This window comes from Saimiri boliviensis, chromosome 1, assembly GCF_048565385.1.
Source record: "Saimiri boliviensis isolate mSaiBol1 chromosome 1, mSaiBol1.pri, whole genome shotgun sequence".
Taxonomy (NCBI): Eukaryota; Metazoa; Chordata; class Mammalia; order Primates; family Cebidae; genus Saimiri; species Saimiri boliviensis.
Window position 1 is genome coordinate 227,856,059 of NC_133449.1, and position 22,232 is coordinate 227,878,290.

The 22,232-nt window shown below is 42.2% G+C and overlaps 1 protein-coding gene and 1 long non-coding RNA gene across 7 annotated transcripts in view; one reads left to right on the top strand and one right to left on the bottom strand.

Annotated features, from left to right (window-relative positions):
• The window catches only part of ACOT12 (acyl-CoA thioesterase 12), a 57,765-nt gene extending 41,876 nt beyond the window's left edge, over positions 1-15,889 (top strand). For 4 of the 6 annotated variants that reach the window (XM_039472156.2, XM_074384251.1, XM_074384242.1 and 1 more), the window contains 7 exons: positions 526-581; positions 873-936; positions 1,919-2,002; positions 9,389-9,522; positions 13,460-13,588; positions 15,155-15,281; positions 15,531-15,889. In XM_039472156.2, the coding sequence (XP_039328090.1) occupies positions 526-581; positions 873-936; positions 1,919-2,002; positions 9,389-9,522; positions 13,460-13,588; positions 15,155-15,281; positions 15,531-15,680 (744 nt within the window). In that variant the 3' untranslated portion in view covers positions 15,681-15,889. Of the gene's footprint in view, positions 1-525; positions 582-872; positions 937-1,918; positions 2,003-9,388; positions 9,523-11,630; positions 11,871-13,459; positions 13,589-15,154; positions 15,282-15,530 lie in introns of those variants that run through there. The other 2 variants (XR_005580056.2, XM_074384241.1) reach the window with 2 other exon arrangements.
• Positions 119-6,910, bottom strand: LOC141580922 (uncharacterized). Its single transcript, XR_012513349.1, has 4 exons — positions 6,811-6,910; positions 3,611-3,950; positions 1,140-1,228; positions 119-771 (listed from the first exon to the last, which is right to left on the bottom strand). It is a non-coding gene; the product is annotated as an uncharacterized LOC141580922 (long non-coding RNA).
• Positions 15,890-22,232: the final 6,343 nt, after the last annotated feature.

A 22,232-nucleotide genomic window follows, 5' to 3' on the forward strand; every position in this document is an offset into this window, starting at 1 on the left:
CTCTTTTCAGCATCACAAAGTGAAGTAGGCTTTTTTCTTTTCCTTTTCCCCCCAATCGCTCTGATCATTTGTTCAAATGATGGAAGCCCTGAAGGCCTGACCTCGACTGGGCCACACGCTGCTGTGGGTAGGATGTCACCTTCAGTGTCCTGTTTCTGGGTCTCTTCTCTCACGTCCCTAACTCCAGCTCTTGACACTGTGCCACGTTCATGGGAACCATATCTTTCCCTCATCCTGAAATTACTAATTGCTAATTTTTTCTAAAAACTCTGTAGTGACAATTGAGTATAATTCTGGTAACATAAGATAATTGTCTCCACTTTTGAAAAAAGGAAGAAAACAGCTACGAGGATTGCTGCAGCTGCCCTGTGTGGAGTCAGCAGAGGCTCTGACCTGACGAAGTCAGTTCACGGAGAGATACCGCATCCCAGTTAGCTCTTTTGACTGATTTAGGAGAAGGATACTTAAGGATTATAGCACTAAGATAGTAGAGATTTGATTTGATTTTCCTTATTTTGATTAAAGGATGATTTTAGACGCTATTGGGGAGCTATTGCACGCAAAAGAATTCGCCTAGGCAGGTAAGGAACGTAAGGTCTAATGATTTTATGGAGTATTCTCTAATCTCACAAGTTATATAACGAAGAGCCCCTCTCTGGGTCTCCATTCCCACATAATGGAAGAAGAGAAGGTCTGATGTTTCCTGGCCGTGAAGGCTGATTACTGACTTATGAAAGTAGTTCTTCCATGTTGTTCCACGGATATCCACTCCTGATGGAAGTTCAAGAAAGTATTATGATTATTGTTGTGGCTAAATGCAGAGGGAAAAAAAAAAAAAACCTGTCATTTAACATTTTACTGTTTTTCCCCAGGAAATATGTTATTTCCCACAAAAAAGAGGTTCCACTTTCCATACACTGGGATATCAGCAAGCAGGTGATGTTTTATTATTTGGAGCTCTTCATTTAAAATTATTATCTTTACAAAAATGGAAATCCCCTTGCCTAACTGGCTTAGGTTGTACCTACAAGGTTATGTGAAAAGGTGGATTACATCAGCCAGTCATGTCAAAATGAAACAAAACCAGGCTATCAGTTACCGCTGACCAACCAGCAGCTTAGCCTTGTTGGACTTCTTACCGTTCGACCCAGGATGCTCTGCCATCAGACATGTTCCAGAAGCACGGCACGGTCCCATCCGGTATCTCACTGTGGCTTGTGCCCACCAGCTTGCAATTTTATAAAAATAATAACAAAGTAGTAGTCATTTGAATATTTTTGACCATTAAATGTAAAGAGAAATCCAAGTTTACTTATTACACATTGATTAGCAGTCATACTGAAAGGTACTCTGTCTTCACTCAGGATACCAACTAAAATACCAGTTGTTAAGTATACAGTTACCTTGTCTGAATCCTAAATTAAGGGTTCAAGATAGAAATTATATGTTAGCTGCAGCTTCGTTCTTTTTAATTTTAATTTTAATGTTTTGGAGATGGAGTCTCACACTGTCACCCAGGCTGCAGGGCAGTGGTGCAAACTTGGCTCATTGAAACCTCCACCTCCTGATGGCGGGTTCAAGTGATTCTTCTGCCTCAGCCTTCTGAGTAGCTGGGATTACAGGTTTGCACCACTACACCCAGCTAATTTTTGTATTTTAAGTAGAGATGGAGTTTCACCATGTTGGCCAGACTGGTCTTGAGCTCTTATTCTCAAGTGATCTGGCTGCCTCGGCCTCCCAAAGTGCTGGGATTATAGGTGTGAGCCACGTCACCCAGCCCATAGCTTAGTTCTAAACTCAACACTATCACTTGGGCTAGACATATACATCCTCCAACAGTGCCTATTTTTTAAGCAGAAAATATTTGATCACACATCCATGTATTGAACACACAGCTTTAAAAATATTTCTATTCTAGGCATCCCTGAGTGACAGCAATGTGGAGGCCCTCAAAAAACTGGCAGCCAAAAGGGGTTGGGAGCTGACCAGCGCTGTGGAAAAGGTAGGACGCCTCCAGGTATTTGTGTAATCGATGGCTCATCACAAATCAAGGCGCTGATGGTGGTGGTGGTTCTACTGCTTCTACTGCTGCTTTTTGCAGCCATGAAAAACGATGAGTTCGTGTCCTTTGTAGGGACATGGATGAATCTGGAAACCATCATTCTCAGCAAACTGACACAAGAACAGAAAATCAAACACTGCATACTCACTCACAGGAGGGTGTTGAACAATGAGAACACATGGACGCAGGGAGGGGAGCATCACACACTGGGGTCTGTCAGGGGGAAATAGGGGAGGGACAGTGAGAGGTGGGGAGTTGTGGAGAGACAGCATGGGGAGAAATGCCAGATATAGGTGATGGGGAGGAAGGCAGCAAATCACACTGCCATGTGTGTACCTATGCCACCGTCTTGCATGTTCCCCACATGGACCCCAAAACCTAAAATGCAATAAATAAAAAGATTTAAAAATCTTTTGAGGTAACAGCTTCTAAGAGGCAAGCATCTTTTCAGCCCTGTCTCTACCAGCTGGTTGATTTGGAGTCCTTCAAATAGGCCCTGCATACTCCTACCGCTGAGCTGAGGTTCTTACACTCCGTCTCCCTCTCCTCCTTCTCCATCTACCCCAATCCCACCTGATCTAGATCAAGACAGATGCTTCTCCATAAACACTCTCCTGCCATGCTTGATTTAAGGAGCGACTTTTTCTAGTAAATCCTTTAGTCATGACTTCTTTAAAGTTAATTTTTCTGGCTGAGTGTGCTGGCTCATGCCTGGAACCCTAGTGCTTTGGGAGGCCAAGGCAGGAGGATCCCTTGAGGCCAGGAGTTTGATACCAGCCTGGGAAAAATAATGAGCCCCATCTCTACAAAAAAAATTTAAAATTAGCTTGCTGTGGTAGCAGACACTTGCAGTCTTAGCTGCCCAGAAGGTTGAGGTGGGAGGATCAGTTGAGCATTTCAGCCTCCAGTCGGCTATGATTGCATCATTGCACTCCAGTGTGGGCAATAGAGCAAGACTCTGTCTCTAAAAATAATGAACAGTTTGTCAACTAATTATACCCTGTCTCGTGACATTTCTTCCACAGCTACCTCAAATTAATATTTAAGCCTTACAGAGAAATTTAACTTTTTACACATGGTCTTCTTCCCCTAAGTACATCATAAACTTAAGAAAGAAGCCTTGTCTCACCTTCTTTGCATCTCTCTTATGACCTATGATAGTGTTTTGCATGCCATCAGGTTTAAAGAGACATACATCATTTGGATCTTAATTTTGTCTAATTTCAGAGGTTTATTAGGAGACCCTCAGAAGCTCATGCCCACACTAACTAGACCGTAGCTTTCTGAGGGCTGGTCTGCTCACCACTACACCCAGACCATGGGAACGCCTGGCACTTCAGAGATGCTCACTAATGCCGGCACTTCAGCTCCATTCATATTTCAGTATGCACTGATTTTTATCATCAGTGAAGCAGCAGCCTATGAAATAGGATGACCATATGTCCTGATTTTCCTGAGACAGTTCTGGCTTACACCTGTTATCCCATCATAATTATGAAGAGTGTCTTGGTGTTCCAGTTTGGATGATAAATTATATTGTTACTTTACCTTAAAATCTAAGTAAATTCAGATGCTACTTCATTGATTCTTTCAATGCTGACTGTGACCCCTTCTGAATGTTTTATTTTTCGTTGTTTCCTTTTATGATTTCTTTGCCCTCATTATTAAATCCTTCAGGGGTCTTCCTTATCCCATTTGGATCCGGTTAAGTTTCTGTCTTTGCCTCATTCAGTGATACAGAAACAGAGGTTTAACTAAACTATTTGTTTCTCTTTCATAAAAGATGCTTCAATGTTTTGTTTAATTCTACTCATATAAAATCTGCTTCTTTCATCATTGCTGGCATCCGAGCGTTCATGAGCAGCAGTGGAAAAGAACAAATTCATGTCTGGAATGAAGTGAAAGAACATATTTAGTGAAGTCATAGAATATATTAAAACTTCAGTTCTTTGGGAGGGTGTGGCCTGAAGCATATCCAAATAAATTTGCTAGTGTTGTAGGACAGCTATCAATGATTAATTCTTAATTTTTGTGTAGCTACTTACTAGAGGGTAAAGAAACATAGTTAAAGAAACATTCTCGTGTTATTTCCATTGAATTTCTTCTATAAAGATTATACTTATGATAAAAATCTGATTTTAAAAATCTGATAAAAATGTTTTTGAAGAGTTCTCCTCTTCTCTCCCACTTCTTACAGCTTATATGTTTTTAATTTTAAAATATTACTTTATTTTTTTCTGTCACCTTTTAGTGGAATAATTCTTACAACACAGTTGCCTGTGTTGTAAAAATCATACTTTCTGGCTGGGCACAATCGCTCACACCTGTAATCCCAGCATTTTGGGAGGCCGAGGCGGGTGGATCACTGGAGGTCAGGAGTTCAAGACCAGCCTGACCAACATGGTGAAACCCCATTTCTACTAAAAGTAAAACATTATCCAGGTGTCATGGTGGATACCTGTAATCTCAGCTGCTTGGGAGGCTTAGGCATGAGAATCACTTGAACCTGGAAAGTGGAGGTTGCAGTGAGCTGAGATCATACCACTGCACTCCAGCCTGGGCAACAGAGTGAGACCCTGTATCAAAAATTAAAACAATTTTTTAAAAGAATCATACTTTCCTCAAAGCTGGGTCTGACAGCATCCACCTGTAGTCCTAGCTACTCAGGTGTCTGAGGCAGAAGGATTGCTTGAGCCTAGGAGTTTGAAGCCAGCCTGGGTGACATAAAACGACCTTGTCTCTAAAAAAAAAACAAAACCAGGTTTTTTCCAGGTTTTCAATACAAATTTGATGGCAAAAGTCTAAAATTATAGTATATGTGATGAAATTTGATAGAGCTTATGGTTTTAACTCATTTCATGTTTCGTGTATAATGATAGAATTAAATGTAGTAGTAATACAAGGAGCAAAAGGTGTATTTTGGAAACATCACACAGGTGAAGAATAATTATAAGGTCAAACGACCTTATATATATAGTGGAATAACAAGTGAAAGATTGTAGTGCTAAAACCATAAAAGTCAGCTCTTGGTGGATCACCACGTCAGGAGTTCCAGACCAACCTGACCAACATGGTGAAACCCATCTCTGCTAAAAATACAAAAATAAATAAATAGCCAGATGTGATGGCACACACCTGTAGTCCCAGCTACTTGGGAGGCTGAGGCAGGAGAATCGCTTGTACCTGGGAGGTGGAGATTGCAGTGAGCCAAGATCATGCCACTGCACTCCAGCCTGGGTGATGGAGCTAGACTCCATCGCAACAGGTGAAAAAAATAAAAAAAGTCAGCTCTTACAGGCAAGTCCAAGAAAAAGAAGACAGTTATATAGGGAGAACTTCAGAGAGGAGGTCGTTCTTACCTCCTTGAAGATAGTGTCAGGAGTGGATTGCTGAGGGAGAAACAGGGCTTTCTAGGCAGTGGGTAGTTTGAGCCAGGTTCTCCTCATGAGAATTAGCATTGCGTAGGAGACTGGCCTGACAGCAGTAGCTTTTTATTAAAGGAAGACCTGGGTGTACTGGGGAAATTATGGTGAAGGCCAGAATGACACGAACCATCTGAAAACCTTTACACAGGACAGACTCCCAGTGTAGGAAATAGAGCCGAGGGGAACTATTCTCATGGAGCTGGGGGAAGGGCTGGGCCCAGAGCTCCGCCTGTCTGACCCCCACCTCCTTGGCCCCTGCGGTCATCTCCAGATGCCTCCAAGAAAAATGAAGCCTCTTCTAGGCTTCTGTAAAAACCACTTTTGTCCTCTTTCCCACAGTGTAGTTTCAATAATGTATTTGTTAATAGATGGCACAAACGTTCTAAAATTTTTAGTTGTTTCATCTTGTACTGTTTGGTTTTTTGAGACAAAGTCTCACTCTGATGCCCATCCTGGAGTGCAGTGGTGTGATCTCGGCTCACTGTAACCGCCACCCTCCAGGTTCAAGGGATTTTTGTGTCTCAGCCTCCCGAGCAGTTGGGACTACAGACACGCGCCACTACGCCTGGCTAATTGACATATTTTCACTAGAGATGGGATTTCACCACGTTGACCAGGCCGGTCTCAAACTCCTAACCTCAGGTGATCCACCTGCCTAGGCCTTCCACAGTGCGGGGATTACAAGCCCTTTTGTACTATTTGTATAAGACATTCACAGTCAAAAAGAGTCTTACTCGAATTTTAAAAAAAATGATATCGCTAATAAAATGTTAGCAAGCTCCAGCAGACTTTGAGCCTGCTGGCTTTCAGCTTCATTTCCTAGAATAAAATTAACCAACTATCAAGTGATAAAGCAAATGTCTGAGTTGATGTATTAGTTCATCCTCACATTGCTACAAAGAACTACCTGAGACTGGGTAATTTTTTTTTTTTTTTTTTTTTTTTTGAGACGGAGTTTCGCTCTTGTTACCCAGGCTGGAGTGCAATGGCTCGATCTCGGCTCACCGCAACCTCTGCCTCCTGGGTTCAGGCAATTCTCCTGCCTCAGCCTCCTGAGTAGCTGGGATTACAGGCACACGCCACCATGCCCAGCTAATTTTTTGTATTTTTAGTAGAGACGGGGTTTCACCATGTTGACCAGGATGGTCTCGATCTCTCGACCTCGTGATCCACCCGCCTCGGCCTCCCAAAGTGCTGGGATTACAGGCTTGAGCCACCGCGCCCGGCAGAGACTGGGTAATTTTTAAAGAAAAGAGGTTTAATTGGCTCACGGTTCCACAGACTGCACAGGAAGCGTGGCTGAGGAGGGCTCAGGAAACTTACAATCATGGCAGACGGCGAAGGGGAGACAGGCACGTCCTACCGGGCCAGAGCAGGAGGAAGCGAACGAAGGGGGAGGTGCCACACACTTTCGAACAACCAGATCTCATGAGAACTCACTCATTATCACAAGAACAGCAAGGGGGACGTCCACTCCCATGATTCAGTCACCTCCTGCCAGGCCCCTCCTCCAACAGTGGGGATTACAATTCGACATGAGATTTGGCTGAGGTCACAAATCCAGACCATATCAGTTGGTTACAAATAAATAAATAAATTGAACCTCTATATTCCCAAGCATGAAAGGTAATTCATTTTCTTGGAGAATTGTTCCTGGAAAATTTTTTTACTAAGCAAAAACGGGCCTTTCTTAGCAGGGTTTAAAGAGAACCAAAACTAACTACAGCATTTCCTTGTCTACTTTGTTTGCATCAATATCATTGATTTTGACAGCAGGGCAATGGGGACTTTCTGCTACCCTCAGCTTCTAGGGGAAAGATCAAAATCGAATTTGCTCATTCAGCACTGTACCTGGCATTGGATAAGTCAAGTGAGCTCTGTAAGGGCAGAATTCAGTGGTGGTTATAACTTAGCCTGATGTTTGGTTTGGCTCCAGGATAGAAAGCAGAAGCATGTGACTGCAGCCTGGAAGCAGCTCCCTAGAAAAGTGCTGTTTTAGTTTCCTAGGGCTGCTGTAACAGAGGACCACGGACTGGGTAGTAGACACAGTAGAAATCTATTGTCTCACAATTCTGGAAGCTGGTAGTCTGAGATCAAGATGTCAGCAGGGTTGCTTCTTTCTGAGCCTATAAGGGAGAATCTGTTCCATGCTTGTCTCCTAGCTTCTGCTGATTTTCTGGTCATCTTTGGCGTTCCTTGGCTTGTGGACACATCACCGGATCTCCACCTTTATCATCACATGTGTTCCTTCTGTAAGCATGTCTATGTCCAATGTCCCTTTTTAATAAGGATACCAGTCATATTGGATAAGGGGCTCTTCCTACCACAGTACAACCTCATCTTGACTAATTACATCTGCAAGAGTCCTATTTCCATATAAGGTCACGTTCTATGGTACAGGAGGTTGGAACTACAGCACATGAATTTGGGAGTGGACGGGTGGAGACATAATGCAACTCTTAATGAGTGCTCAGTACAATATTGCATCCCACTTCATCTCATTCCACCAGAGTAGAACATGGCTGCCCGAAGGCCAGAATAGGACTGGCACTATGGAGTTCACCCTGGCCACCTGCCCTCAGCTCCTCTGAGACTGCAGATCCCCAGTGGCCCATCCTAGAGCCATTTGCCCACCAAGCACTGGTTAGGTGTCTGATAAATCTGATAAATTCCCTCGATTTATACCAGTGAACCTCCTTCAACTCCCCCTGTGCCGGGGACAAAGTTAGACATGCCCATGCTAAGTAAGGGGAGTCTCACCAGCCACCTGGAGCCCCATCCATAGTTTTCTTTGTGTTTGGTAAGTGCTCACAGCCTCAGTCATGTCTTCTTTGCAGGCTGGATTTAAAGGGAGGCTTAGAACCAAGTTCAATTGGAGAGGTTAAATGGTATAAACAAATAATCACTTGTTTCCTTTCTGACATGCTTGTAGTTAATTTCTCATTTCTTCATTCTCTTATTGACAATATTTATGTTCAAATAAAGGTTTCTCTTTTACAGGCTGATTTTTTCTATCTTGACTCCTGCAGTGAAGTCCTAACCTCATGTGTGTTTGTCTTCTCACAGCTTATTGCCATGGGAGTGGTTATAAGGTGGCGAATTTCAACACTAACTTCAAAGTACCCTGAAAGAGACAAAGAAAATGGGAAGGATAGAAATGTGTTCTTAGCTGAACACACATCTTTGATATTGTCAAAAACACAGTAGAAGAAAAGTTCAGAGTAGCAAGGGATGCATTAATGCTTAAGTGTATGTCAAATGGCTCCCCAAAACATGCCTCCTCTTACCTAAGGAATAATGTGTGTCAGGAAACCAGGAACTAGCTTTTCTGAAGGATGAGCCAGCCTCTATGATTCAGAAATGAAACGATGCTTTGTGCTAAGGAAATATGGTGCTCCAGGAGCCCCCCCCCCGCCCCCTCGCCAGAGGCTGAGATGGTTCTAGAGGTGGCTGATTCACTTCCTGGATCCCTTTGGCCCAGTTGAAGACACACCTGACATTCTGGGAAAGTGTCCTAAGCTATATAGCCCTGGAGATGAGGTGCTGACCTGCCTCGCAGTCTGGTGATATTCTCGGTAAAGGGAGGGAAACATCACAAAGAGACAAGGAGAGAAGGGCCTAGGTTTTTAAATTTTTCATGAGAAAAAAAACTGCTGTTCAATAATTAAATACCCCACCCTCAAGTCACATATTGTTTAGAGGATAAGGGATTATAGCCTCTGGAAAGACTTCTAGACATCCTGGTATTTCAAGAGAAATTGCCATGGGGCTTCATTTTCATCCAGGAAACAAGATGCCTTAGTTAGTGCAATGGGTCTGTGACTATATATACATGTGTATGGTTTTTAAAGTAAAAGCATCAATTTTCTTTTGTAATTTAATTTTTGTTGTTTTCTTTTAGATAAAAATATACACTCTGGAAGAGCATGATGTTTTATCTGTTTGGGTTGAAAAGCACGTGGGAAGTCCAGCGCATTTGGCTTATCATCTCTTGTCTGACTTTACAAAGCGACCTTTGTGGGACCCCCATTTTGTGTAAGAACAAATTTAAAAATTTTTCTCAATCAACCTTGACATCGTGTAAAAGATGATCTCCATGTTGCAGTCCACCTCCATTGTCCAATGTGTGACCCATTGTTTTAGTAATTAAAGAGCTATTTAAAAGTTTACCCAGGCACAGCACTTTGGGAGGCTGAGGCAGGTGGATAGCTGAGCCCAGAAGTTCAAGACCAGTTTGAGCAACACAGTGAAAGACCATCTCTGTAAAATATACAAAAATTAGCTGAATGAGGTGGTGCCTGCCTGTAGTCCTAGCTACTCAGGAGGCTCAGGTGGGAGGATTGCATGAGTCTGGGAGGTCAAGGCTGCAGTCAGCCAAGATCACACCACTGTACTCTAGACTGGGTGACACAGGAGACTCTGTCAAAAATTAAAATAAAGTTGGCTCTGCATAGAATACTACATCAAGTGATACTGAGAGACACAAAACAAAAATTATTATGCTCATCATCTATATTGAGTTGACTTGCTTTGCCCACATCTATAGTAATTCTACCAGTAACTTCAAGGTTGACATTATTTCCATTTAAGAACTTCTGAGACTTGCCAAGATTGTACAAGCAATGAAGTGATGGAACCCAAATTGGAACCCAAAATCTGTTATGCTTTGAATTCTACATTCTTCTACTTTAATATGCAACCTCATTGCTCTTGAGGAAGTGATTATCCAGTTGTCCTGCCTACAATATTTCATTGACAGTCCCTTACTTTCCTGTGAAGCAACCCTCCCTGGTGAGAAGCTAAGAGGGCAAGCTGTGTGAGCCCCAGGGTGAAAGGCATGCCTGCCTGCTCCCCCTCCTGATGATGTCCCTGCTCTCATTAGCCGACATCTACTCCTGTCCCTCCCTGTCTCCTGCATCCCTAATCCAGTCTCTTCCACTCCCTGACCCTCTCCTGGAACACAGTACAGAGCTGTGCACACTGCCAAGGGCACTGATGGGGTCCAACTGCACTGAGGCCCAGCCGCCTTGGCTATGGCACCCCACTGAGCTTCACGGCCACCTTGTTGACACGGAAGGGTTGGTGAGATGGGCTTCCTATTATGTAAGGCATTTCCTAATCTTGACAAGATCGAGGCTCATCTTTAAATTTTCTAAAGCTCACTGTGATAGAGTTTTAGAAATACCATGTAACAAATCATTTAATACCACTAAAGTGAAACATCTCTTGGGTCATGTGTTACATTTGCACAGATGCTAGAGTTAAAACGGGAGGCGTTCCCTCATCCTCCTCATATGGCCGGCTACAGGGGTATGTCTTGTCTCTTCAGTTTTGCTCAAACCCCTAGGGGTATCATGCAGATGCTCAGGTTGGGGGAGCGTTTTTGGGCCCCAACCCCACAGCAGCATCTAGGGTTGAGTGTTTCCGGCTCCCGAAGCCCCAGTGGGCCTGTGCTACGGTGCGCTCTTTCAGTTTTGCTGTCTGCAGGCAGCTTGTGTTAATAAGTTCAGTTAGACCCTCTGCCTTACGGCAAGGACAGAGGGCTTTCTGTATCCTGGATTCTTTTTTTTAAGTCTTTATTTCATAATCATAAACTTAACTCTGTAATCCAGCTACGCATGGAAGGGAACAAGGGAAACATGGAATCCAAAGGGAACTGCAGCGAGATCACAGATTCTTAGATACTGCAAGCAAATGGGGTGGAGGGGTGCTCTCCTGAGCTACAGGAGGAATGGTCTGGTGGTGAAGATAAAACATAAGTCAAATTCATTAGAGTTGTCCACAGTCAGCAACGGTGATCTTCTTGCTGGTCTTGCCATTCCTGGACCCAGAGCGCTCCATGGCCTCCACAGTACTCATGGCTTCTTTCACCTTGCCGAAGACCACATGCTTGCCATCCAACCACTAAGTCTTGGCAGTGCAGATGAAAAACTGGGAGCCATTTGTGTTGGGTCCAGCATTTGTCATGGACAAGATGCCCGGACCTGAAATCTATAGGATGAAGTTCTCGTCATCAAATTTCTCCCCGTAGATGGACTTGCCACCAGTGCCATTATGGCGTGTGAAGTCACCACCCTGACACATAAACCCTGATGTAATTCTGTGAAAGCAGGAACCATTATAAACAAATCCTTTCTCTCCAGTGCTCAGGGCATGAAAGTTGTCTGCTGTCCTGGGAAAGTTGTCTGCAAACAGCTCGAAGGAAATGCAGCCCAAGGGCTCACCGTCAATGGCGATGTCAAAGAACATGGTGAGGTTGACCATGGCTGATACTACAAGGCTCCAGGCTGCAGTGGCATCTGCAAAGCGCTCTATATCCTGGATTCTTGCCTTAGTGTACTGGAAAAAATGGATCACATGTGGCCTTGGAAGATAGATGCAAGGTTTTATTAAGTGGGGGAAGTTGTTCTTAGTGAGATGGATGGGGAGCCAGAAGGGGGATGGAGTGGGAAGGTGGTTTTCTCCTGGAGTCCAGCAGCCCAGACGCCAGACTTTCCTCCGACTACCCCCAACAGAATTCCACATCTTTCCACCATCGATGGTTGCCAGCATCTGCTGATGTCTGTCAGTGTGTCCTTCTGTTCCTCTGTTCCTCTCAACATCCAGCCACTTTGTCTGTGCCTGCTAGGGTCTCGGGTTTCTTACGGACACAGGATGTGGGGTGTGGTGGGCCAAAAGGTAACTTTTGGGGTATGAGAACAGAAATGCCTGTCCTCATTTAGGTCCATGGGCACAGGCCCAAAGGTGGAGCCCTCACCAGGGACCCTGCCCTTCTCTACCCAATATTTACCATATCATAATGATACATCATAGTTAATGCTATCATAATAAATCATTCTGAGAGAAGAGGAACAGTTCTCAATTTTCTTGTATCAACTTAGTAGATACTCTACCAGTACAAAACTTTTAGGAAGAACAATGCCTAAACTTTGGTGTTGATGCTTAAAAAATGTTTCACCCGCTATTCTCTATGTCACTTGACATTACAGCCAAATTGAAGTTGAATGAATGGGGGAATGGATGAATTAATCGTAATTCAACTAACTTTTCTTGTACAGCTACTATGATTCAGGTGCCAGGTGTTTTCAGTGACTCTTTGCAATAACCCCATGTATCATTATCTAAATTTTATAGATGAAAAAATAAAATGACTTGCCTAACGCAACTTACATAGCAAGTAAGTGGCACTCTGGGAGTCGAAAGAAAGTTGTTTGACTCCAAAGTTACTGCTGTTTCCAGTATACCACGTTTCTTTGTCTAACAATCCCTGGATTAACTATGTCATTTACCAGCTTTTACTTGATTCTAGAGAATGCTTTTACTTGATTCTAGAGAAAAATAATTTTATATAAAACAACTCAATGCCTTTCACTGAAGTACTGAGAATTATGAATTTGAAGTCAGACAGCCACCATCCTCTTTATCACATGCAGAATTATTCCTTCTGATCAAAGAGCTCTCGTGTTTTTTGTCTGTTTGTTGAGGGTTTCTTTTTGTTTTTCTTTGTTTGTTTTTGAGATAAGATCTCACCCAGGCAGGAGTGCAGTGGCACAATCATGGATCACTGCAGCGTCAACTTCTCAGGCTCAAGTGATCCTTCCACCTCAGCCTCCCACATAGCTGGGACTACAGGCATGCGTCGTCACACTCAGCTAATTTAAAAAAAAAATTTTTTTTTGTAAAGATGGGGTTTTGCAAGATTGCTCAGGCTGGTCCTGAACTCCTGGCCTCAAGTGATCTTCCCACCTTGACCTCCCAAGGTGTTAGGATTACAGGCATAAGCCATTGTGCCCAGCCTCAAAGAGTTCTCCTAAAGGTAGACTTGAGCAATGATGCTAGCTTTTATGGGGATGATTAGGTGAGCTGAAGGCGCAAATATGGACACCAATAATGAGATTAGGTAAGCAAATAAGGGAAGCGAATGCCTTAGCAGGTAGAAAGTATACCCTTTTTCACTGTTCTGTATACACAGGTCCTGTGAAGTCATAGACTGGGTGAGTGAAGATGATCAGCTATATTACATCACCTGTCCTATAGTGAATGATGACAAACCCAAAGACGTGGTAGTACTCGTATCACGAAGAAAACCTCTCAAAGATGGGTAAGTATATGCAGTTCAAGTGTTCTATCAATATTTCATAGTATAGGATAGAAATTAACAGTTGATGTGAAAATAAGGAAGTTTGTGTAGATATTTCTGCTCCTCAGTTATGTTCATTTGAATTGTACCTAGATGAATCTTTAGCTATTATTTAAAAAATTAACAATCATCTATTAAGTGCCAGCTGTGTGCAAAGCACAAGGCAAGAATCCTAAAGTAGTTCTTTTCCTATGTAGATGTAAAACTGATACTCAGTAAACCTTTGAAACATTCCATGATTAGTAAAAATGCAGTGGGAGCTAAGCAAAACACCGGGAATTGGTTTAGAATTCACAGAAGCTTGGCTGTGTTAGACATCCCCCATGGCTGGCTGGCAGCTGGGGCTGTCGATCAGAATACCCAGGCATGGTTTTTCCATGTTCATTGAACTGCTCAGAGCATGGCATCTAGCTTCTAAGAGGAAGCGTCCCAAATAATCCCACACACATGTGAGCGTTAACAGATGTTCAGTGTCGTATCATTTATTATGTCAAAAAATATTAGAAACAAATGGAAAACACATCTTGTAGTTATGGTAGATCCATACTACAAAGTATCGTACCATCATTAAAATGGGTGAAGCAGCTATAGTGGCACGGATAGAGAAACACTGCCAGAGATTATTGCTAGATGAAAAATCAAATTGTAGATCGATGTTTGTAAAATGATATTTATGTAAAAAGTTTTGTGTGCATTTGCTTATACAAGTGTCATTCATTTATTTTAAAAAGGCTAGAGGGCCATACAGTAAAATGTAGTGGTCACTTCTAGGGTAGAGAGTAGGATGGGAGTGCAATTGGACTGGAGGAAGATTTTTATTTTCTAGCCTACAGGCTAGAAATTTTATTTTCTCCCCTATTGTTGGGGAGTTTTTCTTTTAACAACAATGGGTATTTATTTTATTATTATTATTATTATTATTATTATTTGAAACACAGTTTTGCTCTTGTTGCCCAGGCTGGAGAGCAATGGCATAATCTCAACTCACCGCAACCTCTGCCTCCCAGGTTCAAGCAGTTCTTCTGCCTCAGCCTCCCAAGAAGCTGGGATTATAGGCATGCATCACCATGCATGCCTGTAATTTTGTATTTTTAGTAGAGATGAGGTTTCTCCATGTTGGTCAAGCTGGTCTTGAACTCCTGACCTCAGGTGATCAGCCCACCTTGACCTCCCAAAGTTCTGAGATTATAGGCATGAGCCACTCTGCCTGGCTTGTTTTTTAATTTAAAAAGGAAAGGGGGCTGAAATTACCACCCTGTAGGGCACAATAAAACTTCAGTTTGGAGGTTGACTCCAGCTTTGTGGAGTTACACAAAGTATTGTATATGAAATTCTAAGGCAGAAAACACTACTTCCTACCTTGCATGTAGCCCAGAGAGTGTTTACTGATGAGACCAGTAATCTAGAAGATCTGGGCCTTCCTAGTTTCACTTCTACCTGTATAAATTAATTGGGTTAGCTATAGGGATTTATTTTCCGACAACTATTACATATTCTCACAAGAACTTAGAAAGTGTCTTCTTTCAGTAACACTTACACAGTGGCAGTGAAGTCGGTCATGTTGCCATCGGTCCCCCCGTCTCCACAGTACATCAGAAGTGAAATCATATGTGCTGGATTTCTCATCCATGCTATTGACAGCAATTCATGCATTGTAAGTTTGATGAAACATCTGCAGATTAATTGGCTCCTCCAGATAGAGGAAAATCTCTTAATTTATCTATATGTGTTAATTAACTGTAATTTTGTAATTTGCGTCCACACTATGGGAATCCTAAGGTCATCCTTTCGGATCATCTCTTTCAGAAGGTCCCCTGAAGGTTAGGGTCTTAGCCGCCCCTAACCCAGCAAAAGCTCCAAGTCAATGAGAAATTAAAATATTGTACTTTCTTTTTTGAAACAGGTATCTTACTTTAACCATGTTTCTGCTAGCATCCTTCCTTACTTTGCTGGAAATCTTGGTGGCTGGTCAAAATCCATTGAAGAAACAGCAGCCTCTTGTATACGGTTCTTAGAGAATCCTCCTGATGATGGGTTTATAAGCACATTTTAAATGGTCAACTTTCAATTACTGGTAATTTAATTTCCCACTTTTAATTCCAAACAACCTTAGCCTGACATTTGTCAAGCTTTGGGGCCGCAACATAATTTGATGTCAGCCTACGCAAACTGCAGTGAAGAAGAAGTTAAAAAACAAAATGCATCTCGTCAAGTACCAGTGATTTGGATTCGCATTAAAAGAGCTTTAAAATTCTGTTTTAAGTCACCTGTGGCTCTGCCTCTTCAGGGGTACTGATAACGGAAAACTGCCTGTATGCAATACAATGTGTTCTATAAAATGGCATGAATTTAGTTTAAATCATCATAAACATTTTTAGGTTACAGAGGTGAAACATGTGTTCTGTGTGAAATTTCAAAAAAAATTTAAAATCTAAAATGATGATTTGCTAAGTTGACTCATTGATTAATGTATAGCATTTTTCCTTGTGCAGCAGGTATCTATATGTCAGGAGCATTTGACAAGATGTATTACACAGTCTAGAGATTTAAATTAGGGAGACATTAAAGCATAATGGAATCCAATCAATTTTAGTAATAAGAACAACTTTACCAGTGTCATTTAACATATATTCCAGGTGGCTGACCAATTTAGTATCTATTGCTCTATATACACACACGAGGTACCTGCAAAATGTAATATTACAGGAAAAGAATATTGACTGAGCTCTCTTTCATAACTGTTACATTAGCACTTTATTCTGTAGACTTCTGCATTCATTATTCTACTCTGTCTGTGATTTGTCTTAACTCGTAAGACAAGGTAGAATATGTCAAGCTAGCCTCCTCTAAAGGACACATTTTAAAAGTTGAAGGAGTCTCCTTATTGGTTGGAGCACTTAATAGGTTAGATGCATCCTGATGCTAGTTGTACCTCTGCTCCCCCTACCCACCCTCACCCATCTATTCACACAAGGTGAGCATGGTTATAATTATTTTTATTTTTCCTGTGCCAGCAAGTTTTCATTTACATGAACTTTGGACTGTTGTGCAATTTTATACACTAACATATACATAAGAAGAGTGGATATGTGGATTAAAATAATTATATACAGGTATTGATCGACTTAACGACCTATGCAACTTACGACCATTCGACTTTACGACCACAATCGCTAGCCACGACTGCTCCGCGTCTGGCAGCGCAAACCTTGCCCAGCTGGGCGTACGACAGTGCGGACCAGCTTCTGGCAGCACTACCATCTCCGCGTGCACCATTTCAACTGTACATATAGCCTGCTCAACTAACGACTAAATCGTGTTACGACCGTTCCTCGGTCCCAACCGTGGTCGTAAGTCGAGCACTGCCTGTATTATATTCCGGAAGTAGAAATGTTTTTGAGAATATTTTTACATTTCAGAAAAGTCAACAAAATTAGTTATGAAGGGGTTACATTAAAACTTCAGACCTTGCCTACAATTGAGACACTTCCAAATGCTGTCTGCCTAGCCTAGGTCTTTGGGTTTATATTTTTTGAAACTTTTTCCTGCATAGTAATGGAAAGATTGTGAAGTTAAAGGAGTAGAGTGATGATAGCTGGATCACTCTGAGACGTAAAGATGTTGCCCATGCTAGTTTACGACAGAGGCCTAATCTACTCCTGCATTCTCTAATATGTGCCATTAACTAGCACTAGCCATATATGCTATTTAATTAAAATGAAATAAATTTCAAAAATCAATTCTCCCACCATTCTAGCCCCATTTCAAGTATTATTAGTCACCTGTGGTTAGGGTCTACCATATTGGACAATACAGATATAAAATATTTCCATGATCACAGGGGATTCTTTAAATGGTGCTGTTCTATTCAGTTTGTCCCAGTTTTCTAATAATGGAGACAGGTCCTGTTTTCCTGTTTTCACCTATCTTAGTGCCAAATAGTCCTTTCTACCCTTTTTGATATATTTCACTTCTATGTTTCTGAACAAAAACACAGGACTCATCCACCTGGCTCTTTCTTGGATCATTTGGCATATCCTGAATTGAAGAGCTCATTTTAAGGACCACTGGACTTTAGAGATGCTAAATGAGCATGGCAGGAAGACAAGATAGCAATGCATTCAGGCTCTCCTTAGGAGATTTCAAAAAGTTTGAAGTCTATTATCCCAAACAATGCCAAAATTAACTGAGGCATTCCAGTTGTAAAATTTAACAACAGCTCTTAAGTTTGCATTTCCGTTTTTATTAAGAATATGCTTACTCTTTTATTCATTCAGGTATTTACTGAGAACTTACTTTGTGCTAGACACATCTTAGACACTTCAGGTTCAGCAAGAAACAGAAGCATCCTGGTCACATCACACATAAAATTAATATAGAATATTAGAAGATATGTCATAAGGAAAAAATAAGCAGGGTAAAGATGAAGAGCGCTGGGGAAGGGCTGGGGGTGGTGGTTGATATTTTAAGCGGGTAGTCAGTGTAGGCTTCCTAGAGGGACATTTGAGCAAAAGCCTGCAAGCAGAGAGAGAGTGAGCTGAGGATCTCTGCATGTAGCATGCTTCCTACAGGACTAGCAAAGGCAAAGTCCCTAAGCAGGGAGTGTTTCTGGCACCTTCTAGGAAAGCAAAGAAGCTGGTGAGACTTCAACAGAGTGAGAGAGAAAATTAAAGACAGCTGAATTGAAGACCGTTTTCTCCCACTGTCTTTGGTGCCCAGGCTTTAAGCAAATGAGATTGCTCTAAGGGCAAGCAGCTAAGCTGCTTCATCAGCAGGCCCCTGGAGACTAAGGACAGAGGAAACCTAGAAAAATGTAGTCACACTGTGTTTTTCCTTTGGAGTGTCAAAGTATCCTTAATGGACACTCAAAATTCCATGCTGTTTTTTGATGGTAAGGGTTTTCGAGTGCTTCTGACAGGACCGAAAGCTTTTTGATTAAGAAAGGAAGCTTGGGGCGTGGTGGCTCACGCCTGTAATCCCAGCACTTTGGGAGGCTGAGGCAGGAGAATTGCTTGAATCCAGGAGGCGGGGGTTGCGCTGAGCCGAGATCGCGCCATTGCACTCCAGCCTGGGTAACAAGAGCGAAACTCCGTCTCAAAAAAAAAAAAAAAAAAAAAAAAAGGAAAAAAAGAAAAGAAAGGAAGCTTGTCCGGGTGCAGTGGCTCACACCTGTAATCCCAGCACTTTGGGAGGCCAAGGCGGGCCGATCACAAGCTCAGCCTGACCAACATGGTGAAACCCTGTCTCTACTAAAAATACAGAAATAAGCCGAGTGTGATGGTGCGTGCCTCTAATCGCAGCTGCCCAGGAGGCTGAGGCAGGAGAATCGCTTGAACCCAGGAGGAGGAGGTTGCAGTGAGCCAAGATTGCACTGTTGCACTCCAGTCTGGGCAAAGGAGTGAGACTCCATCTCAAAACCAAAAAAAAAAAAAAATGTGGGGGAGCTCATTTCTATTCTTCCTGGTTTTAGTGCAGCCTAGTTACTAATCTGCATTCAGTTTTTCTATTATGTTTGCTTTGGAAAAAATCTAGAGAAAGAAATGTGAAAATGGATCAGAATATAGTTTTACCCTATACTCAAACATCTTTAGGAAATCAATTTTAATAAATGATGAAAAGAAACCAGTATACACACACATACACACACACACATAATCACAAGGTTTTATCTGTATTTCTTATTATACATTCAGAAATAAGCTTGGAAATTTTTACTGGCATAGTTATAAGGATAGTCTTGAAAATATATGTTGATACTTTCATATTCGGGATTAAGTTAAAAGAAAATATATATTGAAAACATACATATAAAGAAGTTTTGTGGCTTAGAGTAAATTATTAAAATAAGAACTATTAAGTTTGTTCATGATTTAGTCCCCCTTTCCAAAGTATTGTAACTATGGGGACAGGCAGCTCACCATGAGCCTTGGGTGGTGGTGCCCATTCTTGCTGAGTGTGCCAGGCTATAGGACTAATCTGTCTCCCAATTTTGAGCAATTTCTGTAGCTAGTCGCATAGACAACCAAGTAGGTCAATGTCACCACAGCATGACTTCATGCTTGCTGCCTGCTACAGTGATTGCTACTTGCTCAAAAAGTTCTGGGACTTGGGTTCCTCAGCTGGGACACAAACTCAATATGTCTGCAGCATTCACTAGGCCCATCTTGTCACTTCTGTGAGACTGGGAGGGAAAGGAAAGCAACACAAATATGCTGATACGCTGCTGGCTGTGTCATGAGTAATACAGTCCATCTCTGAACCAAAAGTCTTGTGTCTTTTGTCAACACAAAACAATTAACTATTAATTTAATAGTAAGAATCTCAGCTGGGCACAGTGGCTCACACCTGTAATCCCAACACTTTGGGAGGCCGAGGCAGGTGGATCACCTGAGGTCGGGAGTTTGAGACCAGTCTGACCAATAAGGCAAAACCCTGTCTCTACTAAAAATACAAAATTAGCTGGGCATGGTAGTGCATGCCTGTAATCCCAGCCACTCGGGACACCGAGGAGAAGAATTTCTTGAACCCGGGAGGTGGAGGTTGCAGTGAGCTGAGATCATGCCACTGCACTCTAGCCTGGGCTACAAAGAACAAGACTCCATCTCAAAAAAAAAAAAAAAAAAAAAAGAAAGAAAGAAAAAATCTCAGGGCCGGGTGTGCAGTGGCTCATGCCTGTAATCCCAGCACTTTCAGAGGCTGAAGCAGAGGATCACTTGAACTCAGTTTGAGACTAGCCTGGGCAACATAGCAAGACCCTATCTCCATGAAAAAATGAAAAAATCAACCAGGCATTGTGGTGCATGCCTGTAGTTCCAGGTACTTGGGAGGCTGAGGTGGGAGGATTGTTTTAGCCCTGGAGCCATGACCGCAGTGAGCCATGATCATGCCACTACACTCCAGCCCAGGAGACAGAGTGAGACACTGTCTCTAAAAAGAGAAAGCAAAACTCTCAGACCCTTCACATTTATTGACAGTAAACCAACTCCAGATTCAAAAGTCAGATATTTAAAATGCCTTTCTTTTTTTATACCTGCAAGGATGAAGCACACTGTAAAAACTACACGACTGATACCACCTTTCACATCCAATTTAGTGATTTTTGGGGGGATACTTAAAATAGATGAGAAAAAAAGTATTTTTATCATTGGATACAACTCATTCCCACTTTACATGCCCCCACTTGTTTCCTTGTCTGGCTTAGATTCCACGGTCCATTGTTATAATCACTCCCTGAAAAACACTGCTCCTCTGTCCTTTCATTCAGCTTCTCTAACAAAAACCCCAACTGTGGCAAAATTAAACTATTCATAATACTTCACCCCTGCACAGAGCAGGTGAAAATTGTGTACTGGTCTCACTTTAAGTTCATGAGCACACATTTTAAAAGGGTGCTTAGGAGGCTGGTAATTCTAGTCCATTTCCCTGGATGATTGCTATTTCACACTGAGTCCTCTTCCCTCAAGCTTCTCATGTCTCTTACCCTGACTCAGTTCATGAACTTCAGAAAATACTTCATTGAGAAAATAGAAACCATCCGGCCGGAGTCTTCTCCCGTTCCATCCATGCGCCTTTCACCTCTTTGCCTTTTCTCCTGTTATAATGCATAAAATAGCTCTACCCCTAGCAAAGAGCAATTTCTCTCACCTTCTCCAGGACTCCTCTCCTTCAGTTCTCTTTTTTCTCTGCTTCAGGAGTTTCTTTACCTCCATTGGATTAATTTCCATAACCACTGGTATCTCTTATAAAAATAAAACAATACTTTTTCTGGATGCATTTCCTAAATCCCACCCCATCTCTATTCCAGTGATCTATAGAGGTGGTCTTCACACCTTTATTTACCTAACTATACTCCCACCTCCACTACTCCACAATACTTTATTATCAGGATCAACTATTTCTTTTCTATTGCCAAATCTAATGACCCTGTTCTTGACTTATTTAGTCTTTGAGCAGCCTTCAGTGAAATTGACTCCTTGCTTCTTTTTGCAGCATTTGGCTTCCTTCTTGGCTTCCATGACGTCACACTCTTAGAATTCCTCCCATGTCACTGATCCCATTTTTAAAGCCTTTTCTTGTGGTTCTTCCTCCTCCATCAGATCTCTCAATATTAGGTTAGCCTGGGGTTCTGCCCATGGCCTCTTCTCCTCTATCGCTATTCCTCAGTGGCTCTAACCAGGATCTGGGTTGTTTTTTTTTTTTGTTTTTTTTGTTTTTTTTGAGACAGAGTTTCACTCTTGTTACCCAGGCTGGAGTGCAATGGTGCAACCTTGGCTCACCGCAACCTCCGCCTCCTGGGTTCAGGCAATTCTCCTGCCTCAGCCTCCTGAGTAGCTGGGATTACAGGCACGCGCCACCATATCCAGCTAATTTTTTGTATTTTTAGTAGAGGCGGGGTTTCACTTTGTTGACCAGGATGGTCTCGATCTCTTGACCTCGTGATCCACCCACCTCGGCCTCCCAAAGTGCTGGGATTACAGGCTTGAGCCACCACACCCAGCCAGATCTAGGTTTTAAAACCATCTATTTACCAGGAACTCCCACATCTATGTCTCTAAGCTTAACTTCTCCTGAACTTCATACTTGTATATTTAAGTGCTTAATTGAT